The sequence below is a fragment of the Rhinichthys klamathensis genome, unplaced genomic scaffold (assembly GCF_029890125.1).
Source record: "Rhinichthys klamathensis goyatoka isolate OS25496 unplaced genomic scaffold, OSU_Roscu_1.1 h1tg000072l_1, whole genome shotgun sequence".
In the NCBI taxonomy this organism is placed as follows: Eukaryota; Metazoa; Chordata; class Actinopteri; order Cypriniformes; family Leuciscidae; genus Rhinichthys; species Rhinichthys klamathensis.
Window position 1 is genome coordinate 598,131 of NW_026606615.1, and position 12,824 is coordinate 610,954.

Here is a 12,824-nt window from a genome sequence, read left to right on the forward strand (position 1 = left end):
GTGTGTGTGTGTGTGTGTGTGTGTGCGCGTGCGTGCGCTCAAACGCTGAGTGAGGATGACGTGGTCTGTCCTGTATTGAAATCCTATTGATAAAAGTATGTTTTCATGAGATTCACCCATACAATAAACTTAAGTGAAACACACATGAAACATGCATTTGAGTGATCTCACACCCCTACAGCCTCAAATCACACATGCACGCCCCAGTTCTGCTGTGTAGTGATGCTGAAGCATTAATAATGCAGAGCTGTTTGGAGGAGGTGCTGTTTATTTTGCACAGAGAACGAGAGGCAAACCAAAAACAAGCGAGTGAACTGTACGGGAAAAGTTTAGGTAAAGAATCACTGATCGAGGTGAGGAACATGTGAGCTGAAGGCGAGGAACTTCTGAGGAAGAAGCACTGACAGACAACAGCAAGAACAAACAGATTATAGAAGAACGATGCTGCTCTGACAGACTGAGGGAGACACAGACAGAAAGAGAAAAGGAGAAGCTGTGGGCCGACAACTCTTTCTTCCAGCAAGCAGGAAACACGCTCGAAACCAGGCAAATTCCAGAAGAGTCCTCTGTCAGGCGAAGCAAGAAGCGGTCCCTGTACATGTGTCAGTCATTATGTGGGCCAAGATGAATTTTTCTGACAGTCATTCAAACATTGTTGTGCATTGTGAATAAATAACATAGAAGCAACAAGTAAACTGCAAATTATTCATTAAGGATTTATATTCACAAAACTGAACTAGCATGAAAGCAAGCAAAGATGGCAGCAACATCAGGTCACAAGCTTCTGTCTTTTTCTTCAGTGGTTTGGAGATGAACATCAATGCTAACCGATAGCTTTCTTCAGGTATATCAGAGCTACCTGAGCCCAGCTGGCCAAAAATATTGTATATGCATATCAACAAAGATCTACAAGGAGAGAGATGTGGGTTAAATGCACATATGATGTCAGAACATGACATGAGCAGCTAGGATTGATACTGTGGTAAACAGGGTAGAGGATGTGTTACGCTATTGGAGCCGTGCAGGTGAAGTTAATCAAGTCAAGCAAAAATTACATAAAAATAGATCAGACAGACAAATTCACCACTGCTACTTATTTTAATCTAATTACTCAGGATTTTATCTCGAGTCCCCGTGAAGACTCTTAACATTTAATCTTATTATGCATTTATTCTATTAATTCATGTATTTAATCTGCCCATGCAATGTAAAAACAGCCTTTTCAGAAATAATCTTCAAAATACAATTTGCACTGCCGTTCTTAAGTTTGGGATCTGTAAGATATTTAAATGTTTTTAAATGAAGTCTCTTTGTGCTCACCAATGCATTTATTTGATCAGAAATACAGTAAAAAAAATGATTTCAATGATGATTTCAACATAAGTGAAAAACTAAAACTAACAACAGTTACTGAAAAACTAACTGAAATATAATAATAATTTGCAAAAATAAATACTAGTTTTGGTCATTAATAAGCTCTCATCCTGTACCTGATCTCACGTTTTTCAAAGCAAAAACGCTTTCTGTGTGAACCAGCCCTGTAATCAGAAATGGCCAAATAAGTATTTCCTTCATGTCTAGACCTTATGCAAATATAGATGTACCTAATTCCAGGAAAGATAACCATCTAATGTGAATCTTATAATAATCAAGATAGCTACCACACATATTAGACAGGAGACAACGAGCAGAAAATGGCAAAAATAGCATGTCTAGCCCATAAATAGACATACATTTGTCAGAGTAGAAATAAATTAAATGTCTGGTCTGAATAGAACACATGAATATGAGTAGCCTATAACTATGAGTATATGATATTAAAAGATACAATATAGAGAAATCATAAATGGATAAATACAAGAATAATGTTTGAAAAGGATTCATCACAGAAATAACCATAAAAGAATAATCATAATAATCATACACATTTTTTTTTCTTATACACCACGTTTAACAAGATTTCCTCTTTCATCGTGCGCTGAATAACACTGGCAAAACATCTCTATTCAGTCGTCTATCGAAGTTAGCTAATCTGCGGTGCCACCCCTCTAGACACGGCCCTGCTTCAAACTCAAAACAGCCATTCACTGCCATTATAAAACTTGGAAGAGCAATTATATTTTTGAATATATCCCCGATTGTGTTAGTCTAAAAGAAGATAGTCATATAAGATGGCTTGAGTAAATGGGTGAGTAAATCATGGACAATTTCCATTTGTGGGTGAACTATAGTTTTTTGTGAATACAAAATGTTCTTTTTTTTTTTTTTTTATAAGTTAGAATATAAGAAATTGGCAGTTAAGAATAATTGTATTCTTAAGAATGTTTCGTCAATCCGGCCCCAGGAGATAATGGATGACAGACTGAATAGAAAGGCAAGGAATCCTATGAATGACAGACTCTCCAGTTTCTCTTTCTGGAGTTTTCTGATAAACGGGGATTACAGACAGCAGCCATATCCATCTCGAACCTGTTTTCTGTCCTCACACCAACTACAGGGTACAGCTATGAGGTGGAGATGCATTCCTGCTCTATACTAGATTCCCCGAAGCAAACTGCCATTTAACATATTTAATTAACTTTGACAAACGTAATACATGATGCCCATGGCCAGGAGAATGCTATTACACCAGTCTTACAAAGAGCACTCTCCATCTATACTCCTGTCTCAGTCTTTCATGACCTTTCACCAAATCACTTCCTGAACAAATACCTGCCAGTTTCTCACTGCCTGAAACGGTTTTTTTTTTTTTTTTTTTTTTTTTTTTTACCACAAAAAAGATTTTCACACCTCAAACACAAGTACAAGATGAATGAGAGGTTGTGTTGTATTATTGAACACAAGAGCTAGTCTGGGAGAGAGGCCTTGGTGTAGAGAATTCCAGACATCTGCACTCTCATAACGAAAGAAAGAAAGAAAGAAAGAAAGAAAGAAAGAAAGAAAGAAAGAAAGAAAGAAAGAAAGAAAGAAAGAAAGAAAGAAAGAAAGAAAGAAAGAAAGAAAGAAAATTGAAAGAAAGAAAGAAAGAAAGAAAGAAAGAAAGAAAGAAAGAAAGAACAACACGCTTGAACCCATAATTAAAGGCACATTTGCATATAGGCTATTGCAGTAAAACATATTTGTAATGAAAGTTTTACAATTATTTTAATATGCAAACATTTTCATGACTGACCACTGCTGACACTTTCGAATACTCGAGTATTAGTGCTGATCCTTAATCGATTCCCCATGTATGCCTTTGTCATCGCAAATGATTTTAAAATGGTTGCATATTTCACCATGATATGAAGCCCTGCACAAGAGTGCAAATATTTGACTTTTACCTTGTCACTGGGACAGTAACCTCACAGGTACATGCTTGTCAAGATGTTGTAATAAACATTGGTGCAAATTAATGCCACAATGCAATGCAAAAAATGAATAAATAAAATCTTAACAGTCTTAATAATAGGCTTTATTTACTTAAAAATACTAAATATTACTCAAATTAAAAAATGTGCTCAATAAAGCTCAAAAGATGAGCAATTTTAAAGCTTGTGACATATAAACACACACATCAACCTGATCACTTTATTTAGTCTTCATGTAAACACTATGTTCAGATTCATTAAATGAAATCAGGAAATCATTCCGATTGAAACCAACAACAGTAACTACTGTACTTTAGCCTGACACTGGTAATAATATGCAAACTTGAAGCACTAACATGAATACTTAAGGTACTAATTAGCACCCTTAGGGGGAGATAAGGCACAAAGTTGTACCTTTGAGGTACTGCGCCTGTCAAAAGCTGTTTTGTTACACCCCTAAAGTTAGCATTTTTGCAATTTCTTCTGACAGTGCAGAATAGTATGAAATGCCCTTAGTCTTTTTGGATAGTCTTTGATGGTATTTTTTCCCCTCTGCCCAGATTCTCATGCATTAGTCAACGCGCGCCAACTGTTCACTTGCACAAACTCTTTGTCATGTCTGCCTGTGGACACACACACATCACCTTCTGTCCATTCACACTGCACACATTAACACACACTTCAGTGTGTCTAAGTCACCATTCTCTTTGCTGACCTATATTCAGACATAAAGCAGATGAAAATACGCTCGGAGTTGCTTTCAGTGTCATAAGATTTGACTTCAGGGCGGATCTCCATCGATCCCTTTTCCCTGACACATTCACGCCATCGGCTGCTAGAGCTCAAATAAAACTGCAGTCGCCATAGGGAAAACATACTAACCCACAGGTTAATCGAATTTTAACAGAGTGACAAACACATATACACATCAAAAAAATATACACAGTGAACCAGCAGAATCAGAGATGGAGAACTGGAGAGAAACAGTACAGATGGGAAGAGGAAGATGAAAAGAGTGACAAAGCAGAGAAAAGAGAGACGGTGCATGACAGGCCGAGAGTGAGAGAGTCAGAGAGATAGTCTGATGAGATATAGGAATGAAATCATTCAACTGTGTGGAGAAACAGACTACGTTCAATGAGAAGAATAACTATAGGGAGGGACATAAGCACATTTTTACGCACGATAGAGAGAGATACGTGATAAAGGGGGATTCTTCTGAGAGTTGGAAAGTAGAAACATTTCAACAGAGTGTTCAGGTCATTACTTTTCAGACCAATTTACAAGTCAATTTACAATCATAATCTGTTGTGATTAATCCAAGTCAAACAGAACATTCAATGGGGGAAAAGAGCGGGCAGGATTTTATTTTCGTCTGAAAAGTAAAGACGAAATTATTTTTTTAAATAATGTGCACGGATTATTTGTGCACCATAAAACCCGAAACATTATTTTAGAAATGAAATGCTGTCATTATTCAAGGTTTTTTTTTCAGTATTTTTTTGCTGACAATTAAAAATAAATAAAAAATGCTTGTATTACTGTAAATTTTTTATGGTAATAGAGTAGAAAATTACACTTTTAGATTATTTGAATGTAATGAGTAATGTAATCATAGCCCTAGAGAATAATAGGAATTACAAAAAAAAGTCCAGACATTATTTGAACAGTTAATTATGTGCTAAAAACTGTCACAATAAACAAAATGTCACAAATTATCTTAATAATAATAAATACAAATTTATTTATTTATTAGATTTATTTTTGCCTTTTATTATGATAGGACAGTTAGTGTACAGGAGGAGAAGTTGAAGAGAGAGAGGGGACACCGAGCCGGTACACGAACTCGGGGCGCCCGAAGCGCAACTGCCCACGAAAATAATAAAATAATAAAAAATAAAATAATTAAATAATAAAAATAAAAATAAAAATAAATAAAATAAAATAAAATAAAATAAAATAAAATAAAATAAAATAAAATAAAATAAAATAAAATAAAATAAAATACCAAGATGACCTGCACATGTTTTGTAGGATTAATCCAGTAAATGTAAAACATCTTAAAGCTGCAGTCCGTAGCTTTTCCTCTTTGTCGCCATCTCTGTTTGAAGTCTGCAATTGCAGTCATTCGCGGAATTATTAATTTTACGTGAGTTGTACATCGGCATGAAACAGCGCGGATGAACACAATGTTGTGAGGAGAGTGCGCGTCGCGGCTGTCGGTCACAGCGCCGGTGTGGATAACATTACTGGCATTCAGAATCACACATTCTACTTTTTGGAAGTACAGGATGACCAACATAAGAATTTTCACCGTAAAATGTCATCTGAACAAGTAAGTAACATTCACTTTTGTTCAGATCAACTACGGGGAAAATGCATTGATTGCACTGCAGTAAATCGTGCTGATTAAATCTAACGATCGCTTATCATGTCGAACCCTGCAAATTATACTTTGTTCTCAAATTGTTAATGTTAACAACATCAGCTTTGCGTGACTACATTTAATGTGTTTTATGGTTACCTGTAGTTCAGAATTCATATTCTCCATAATAGCTAAACGAGAAAAGCACAACAAAGGAAACTCCATAACTGTGTGAATTAAGCAAACAATTGTGGTGCTGTTAGACGATTGAACTATTGAAATGTCTTACTTGTCCAGCAGAAAAAAGCGTCTCTTCTTCCGTTTTGAACCCCTTCAAAACACGGAGTTCACGCACCAAACGCCCTGCCTATGTTCCTTGTGTTCACATGAGACGGTTGCTGTCTTTCTCTAGCCACTTTAAATCCGAAGTACGAAGTCTTTTGGGTTTTATAACTGGTGAATCTCCAGTTGACACTGATGATTGTCGTTTGGATCTTTCTGGATCCGCCATAAGTTCAATTATGTAAAGTGCTGCGAGAAAAGGGATCTCTACTCTCCCCAACGTCAACATCCTCACGCACAGTATAGCTAGCCGAAACTCCTTCTTTATGTGTACGGATGTGACGTAATGACGCAAAGACATGCTCGAATTTCCCGCGGAAATCCACCAGTACCACTGGAAATAAAATCATTATTACAAGCTAACCGTTTTGAATCGAGCTAAGGCAAGCAGGTAGTTTTGAACACTGGCTGAATATGTTTTTTTTTAAATGATTATTTTGGATTATTTTTAACTTGAAAAAAGTTACGGACAGCAGCTTTAACATGGATTAAAGTCCCGATCAGAGAGAGTTAACAGCCCCCATAGCATAAAGACATAAAGTGTGGAGTGAGTCTCTCTCACTCTGGGGCTTTGTCGCCCTTAATTAACTGAGCTGGCATTCTCTCTCACACCATAAAGGCGGATCTTACTCGACTCACAGCTAGGAGGCCTTCACAACAAAATTAAACTTGCCGCACTCGCATGACTAAAAGTAATTAAGACTAAAAAGGTCAGTCAACATTGTCTTGCAATGATTGGGGTAGAAATGTGTGGCATGACATTAATTTTAAAAGTCAGGTGAGACGGTGTGTGCGTGATGAGATAAGAAGATAAGAAGACAGTGTGAGAGAAAGACATCATCAGGTTTCATTCAGCCACAGACTTTTAGACTAGAGGACTTAAAGTATTATTAACTTAAAGTCCTATTCATTATTCTGGGTTAAATACAAGCAAATCATTTCAACTCATCCCAAAGTTTACTAAAAAAAAAAAAATATTCAGACTTCTCATAGTAGACTAGCAGAGAGCAATATGCAAGTAAAGGCAAATATCCCATTTGTATTCTTTCTTGTTGAAGAATATGCAACTAAAAACACTGCTGCTTTTACGCAAAGCTAGAAATATCAGAGTAATACAATGCAGATTACTGAATTCCAGCAAATCTTCATCCATTTTTAGTGTAGTGATGCCACATCCTACAGAGAGTGAATCCTTACAATTCACCGCAACACCAACTTGGTATTCACATAACCAGATTTAATTCCTCAAACAACAAATAACCTCTTTTTTGCATGGCCTAATGTTCTAGAGAGGCTCTAAAAGGTTCCCTCGATGTGACAAACTGAGAAGTGTTTCTCTCTCAGCGCACACTTAATTGAGCTCTCACAAAATGACAGTAAGTGCAGTAAATGCGGAGGGTACACCAATATAAAAAGATTCATTATGCAAAGAAGAAATCATTTTTGTCAAGCACCGGGGTTGGAAGAGTGTCATCCCAGAGAGAAATTACAGCAAACGCAACCTTGCAGTAAAATCCGTGAACCACGATCGTCTAAAATGATCAAAATCATGTGATGTAACAAGACACTTTGATGAATCTTTCTAAAGATTTCTACATTCTTATTATAACCATGAAGTATTTATCCGACTTGATAATGATCTAATTAGACAGTGTGAGTGTGTTTGTGTTCAAATTCCTGCTGGCGATGACCTGTTACCACTATTTTAGTCTGTCATCTTTAAAATCACAGCAGGCGTAGCACATCTCATCAGGCAGCGTTGGGATGTTCAGTGCAATAAATGTGCTGAAAACATGGCTCGCACAAGCTTCTCTAAAGGAAATACCCATCAGGATGTCCTGCAACTACTGGTAAGCGAGACTAGCCCAACCGAACACAAATCCTAACCTTAACATTATAAAGTCGCATTTTCTCCTTACCGTAAACTCCTTGCGTTTGCACGTATCGGTGGAGCACTGAAAATAATAAAATCCAGAAAAGCTCCATCTTCAGGTGCGATCCCTCATTACCTGCGGGGAAAACCAGAAGAAAGTGCACAATCACTGCACAGGACAACACAGAAATGAATCTCATACCATCATCATCATCATCATCATCAGAGATTAAAGTAGCCTAACAAAACATTATTCACCAGTTGAAGTATTTTTATCCCTGCATTGTTCCGGTGCATGCATGCATGGGGGTTAAGAAGAGACAATTCATTTGCCAAACCTTGGATTATCTGCAGATTACACAAACTGTGCTATTGTTTGATGGGATTGAATGCAGCAATCATGGGTTATTTCTGAAATTGGTGGGCGGTTAAGAACGATCAAATACATGACTTATTAAACCTGGCCGGAATTCAGTATCACGTTGGTCAGACCAAGGAAGGCATGCACAAGTATCCAAATGCATGCGATTCAACTTTCTCCTGGAAAGCCAGGCTGTTCACATATGGAAGCTGGTTTATAGTTCTTCAACCATCTTGTACCACTACTAAATCCAGCTAGCAGCAGGTCATTGCACTTTAGGCTGGTCAAACTGATTTTTTGGAACATGGTAGCCAGCTAATGGCCATATTAAAATACATTTTACAACAGAATTGTTGTTAGATGGTTGTTAAGAAAACTTCATGACTGCTTATGAAGGTATTTGTTTGATTTGAACATCGAATGAAGCATTTAATATCTAATAACATAGCAACAGCATGCTACTCAGAACTTTCCGGATAGGATCACCGACTAAAATAAATACTTCCATTATTTAGTACTTTTTAGACGTAGCTATATAACACACATATTTCACAAAATTACTGAATCTCAACAAAAAATCTTCACAGACATCCTTTAAAACAGTTATTAATACACTAAAATACTGCACTATTCACTAAGTATGAGCAAGTAGGCCTCAACTTGAGTACACACTGGCATAAACGACATACACTACACAACCTAATCTGTAGTAAAACATCTTAAAGATATCTGCGATATCCCAGAAAAAAAAAGGGGGTTTTGAATTTAGTATTTTTTTTTTATGTCTTTACATTGTTTAGAGAATAAGAAACTAATTAAAAACTTTTTTTAAGATATTTTATTCATATGTTATGCTATGTCCATTGTAGTGGACATCAGGACTAAAAAACGTGTAAATAAAAAAACGTGAAATGACATGTATAGGCAAAAACAATGGTATTTTTTTTTTTCATTCACCCATCAAGTTTTAGGCTTCAGGATTTTTTTAACCAAACTTTGTATGAAATATATAATGGGATGGATTGATATAACATTTTACTTTATGCAATATGTGGGTAAATTGGCCATAAATGGGTAGTCCCATTCAATGCATCTAATTTGCATATTAATGTGTTCTTGGGGCCACATGTAATGGAAAAAAGAAGTGTAATAATTGGAGAAATAATTGGCAACATTTTCATAATAATATCTAATAATTATTGATATTTTCATTAGAAACCCCATAACATTTTCCTGAGCTGTTGTGATATGACAAACAAATTGAAAATCATATTTCCATGAGAGTGCTACATTTGATTATTCAGTCATTTTTAAAGAACATGGAGAAGTTGTTGTCATTGTGAAACCTCCAAACATTGGGTATCTCTGAAAAGCCCTGAATGTGCTCTTTACAGGACATCCAGACTTAAAACTGACATGTAGGGTGTTCACTCAAATATAATGTCCACTATAGTGGACAAAAGTCTATTCCTGGGTCCCAGGAGGATATGCCAGATGATTAAAGCAGGGCTACTGCTGTTTTGTCCATCTACAGTCCCATACTTATCCTAAAAGGAGCATACTGTTGCTATAGTAACAACCCCCCGACACACACACACACACACACACACACATACACGCTTCACAAGCATCTATGAACTACTAACTTGTAAGTCTTGCAGTGTGGTCATTAACGTGCTTTTAAGATGATGTTCTTGTATGATTTTAAGACCCCCAAACATCTGATTTCTTTTCAAGACAGCCAAGGCTTATGAGGAAAGGTCAAACACCAAGATGTCGGAGCTTTTCCGGTAGGAGTAAACCTGAGACAGTGAAATCACTATGGAATAAAGCGCCAGCTCAATGACAGATTAGTACAATAATTAAAGCTACAGCAAAGGAGTCTGGAACAAGGCAACTGTGAGATTCATGGCAGGATTTCTCCACAGTCTGAAGTTTAAATTCATGAACACTCGGTCACGGCCCATTTGAAATACATCTGAACAGGTTGCGTTTCATTGCAGCGTGCAGGATTAAAGGGATAGTTCACTCAAAAATCTTATCATTTACTCAACCTCATGTTGTCCCAAACCTGTATGAGTCTTGAACAAGAAGATATTTTGAGGAATGTTGGTAACCAGACAGTTGATGGACCCCATTGACTTCCATAGAAGGAAATAATATAATACCAGTTTTATCATCTCTACACTGGTTCCCCATTAAGTTCCGTATCAATTACAAAGTATAGCTAAGGCCCAAAATGGTTAAGCTCGTGTGAATTTAACTGATCTTCTATTGCCCAATAATCCATCATGCTCTTTAATATCACAAACCTCAGGGCTTCTGGTAGTACAGGATATCTAAGTCCACTAAAGGAGGGAGAGCGTTTTCACATTTGGCTTCTAAACTCTGGAATAGCCTTCCTGATAATGTCCGGGGCTCAGACTCACTCTCCCAGTAAAAATCTAGATTAAAGACACATCTCTTTAGCCAAGCATACACATAATGCATCTCATAACCTTGCACTCCAGTTATATCAGACCAAATGCACATCTTAATAACTTAGCTTAATGTTATGAACAGCAGCTACGCTAATTATTTTCCATTTGCTTTTCTGTTTTATCTCTCGGGATTTTCTCAGCTCCAGTTTGGATCCGTCTTGCGAAGACTTCAGATGACCAACACCCGAATAGATGACTCCAACTCCTGCGAGGACTTCAGATGAAGCTCTGAATACACATGCACCAACATTTTCTATATATCCTAAGCATTTGTTAACAACATGTATGCATTACTTCAATGAGCTCATTGTTTTTGCCTTAAATTAATACATTGTTTAAATACATTGTTAGCTAACTGCGTGATTTGTATATATACATTTCTGAAAACAGATCACTCTCATTTTCTGTAAAGCTGCTTTGAAACGGTATATAATGTGAAAAGCGCTATAGAAATAAATGTGAATTGAAATGAAATGGAAAAAAAATATGGAAATCACTGGGGTCCATCAACTGTCTGGTTACTGACATTCTTCAAAATATCTTCTTTTGTGTTCGACAGACGAAAGAAACTCATACAGGTTTGGAACAACATGAGGGTGAGTAAATGAACATTTTCATTTTCGGATGAACTATCCCTTTAAAATCTCACACACAAACACACACACACACATTAGTAAGAAAAGAAAAAAAAGTTCTCTCTTGTCTGTATACGCACTATAAAAAGTGAGAATGTGCAGCTACTTCCTAATTCCTAAACCGTAAAAATGACTTTCATTGGTGTAACTTGTGTTTTTTTTTTTTTTTTTTTTGAATAAACTGTTAACATCTAAATTAGATGTTACCACATAAAGCGCATTTTAGAATACCTCTCAAAACATTTCTACTGTAGCCTATGCAAAATCGGGTGTGGACATCGAGCGTTCACGAGCACGCACATTTAGACAGTTTCAAGCACTCTTTTAAGAATAAGATATAAAGTACCGCTTACCTTTCTCTGTGCGTGTTCAGCCTGTAGATCAATTCCTTTCGAAATAATTCCCTTAGAAAAGAACGACTTTCTTTCAGCAGAGCACTGGAGTTCCAGGTGTTTAGTTTGTTGCGTGTTCAGCTGGAGCCCAACGATGTCTCTCCGTCCAGAAAATAAAGACAAAATTCCAACACATTCTTTCCAGGCAACTTCAACTGATGTGAAACTCTGGAAGCCAGCGCGCATCCACACATCCGAGGGCGTCTTCGTGGACAGCAGCAGTCCGATGCGATCTCTCAGAGTGACTGACTGAAACTCTTGTCCTGTGATGTTCTCCTATCAGATGTGTGCTCCTCGATGGCTCTCTCAAGAGTGAGGCGGATGGAGAGGTTGCGCGTCAGTGTGGAGATGCGCGCACAGATCTCTGAGTGATGCGCGTCTGGTATCTGAACTGGCTTCTGGAGAGTCTCTGGGTGAAGCTGGTCCAGCTCTGGTCTCGGTAATGAGTGGTTTTATGAGAAGGGACCGGGATCTAAACTGTATAAACTCTCGGCTTTTTCCAATAGTATTTTGGTGGAATCTCCAGCCAATTAAAGCTGCGCAGATGCGAACGGAGGACTCGCCCCGGATCCCGGAGGACCAATTAAATAAGAAAGAGTTGAGGAAAAAAAATCACAATGTCTCTGCCACCCCTCCTCTTTATTCCCCTCTCTCCTCCTCCCGCTTTCTACTCCATCTCCCCTTCCATCAGTTTCTCCGTGTCTGTCGTCACTGATGGTGCGGACACTTTTTGAACTGAAGCGCGCTGCCGCCGGTGACCGATAGGTGGCGTGTTTGAGCTAATTATAATTCCAGAGAGCGCTCACGATCACCCTTGCCCTTATTCATGATGAAAAAACAAATCGTGCGTTAGGTCATGAATCGAAAGTCCAAGTAACACATCTATATTATTTCAAGACATCGCATGGAGTCTTTTGGTTTTGTTTAGATGCTATTCTAACTAATACATGTCTCGGTCATTTATTTGATGGGATAATAGAAGATAAATAAGAAAATTGTTGAATGCATCTTGTACTACGAGGCCTT

At 37.4% G+C, this 12,824-nt stretch overlaps 1 protein-coding gene across 1 annotated transcript in view; it reads right to left on the reverse strand.

Moving 5' to 3' along the window:
- LOC130085056 (MAM domain-containing glycosylphosphatidylinositol anchor protein 1) overlaps nt 1–12,496 on the reverse strand; it is a 245,484-nt gene extending 232,988 nt beyond the window's left edge. Inside the window, exons 1-2 of the mRNA XM_056250613.1 lie at nt 11,760–12,496; nt 7,977–8,066 (exon numbers count right to left, since the gene is read on the reverse strand). Coding sequence (XP_056106588.1) covers nt 7,977–8,043 — 67 coding nt within the window. The 5' untranslated portion in view covers nt 8,044–8,066; nt 11,760–12,496. The remainder of the gene's footprint in view (nt 1–7,976; nt 8,067–11,759) is intronic.
- Between the last annotated feature and the right edge of the window lie 328 nt (nt 12,497–12,824).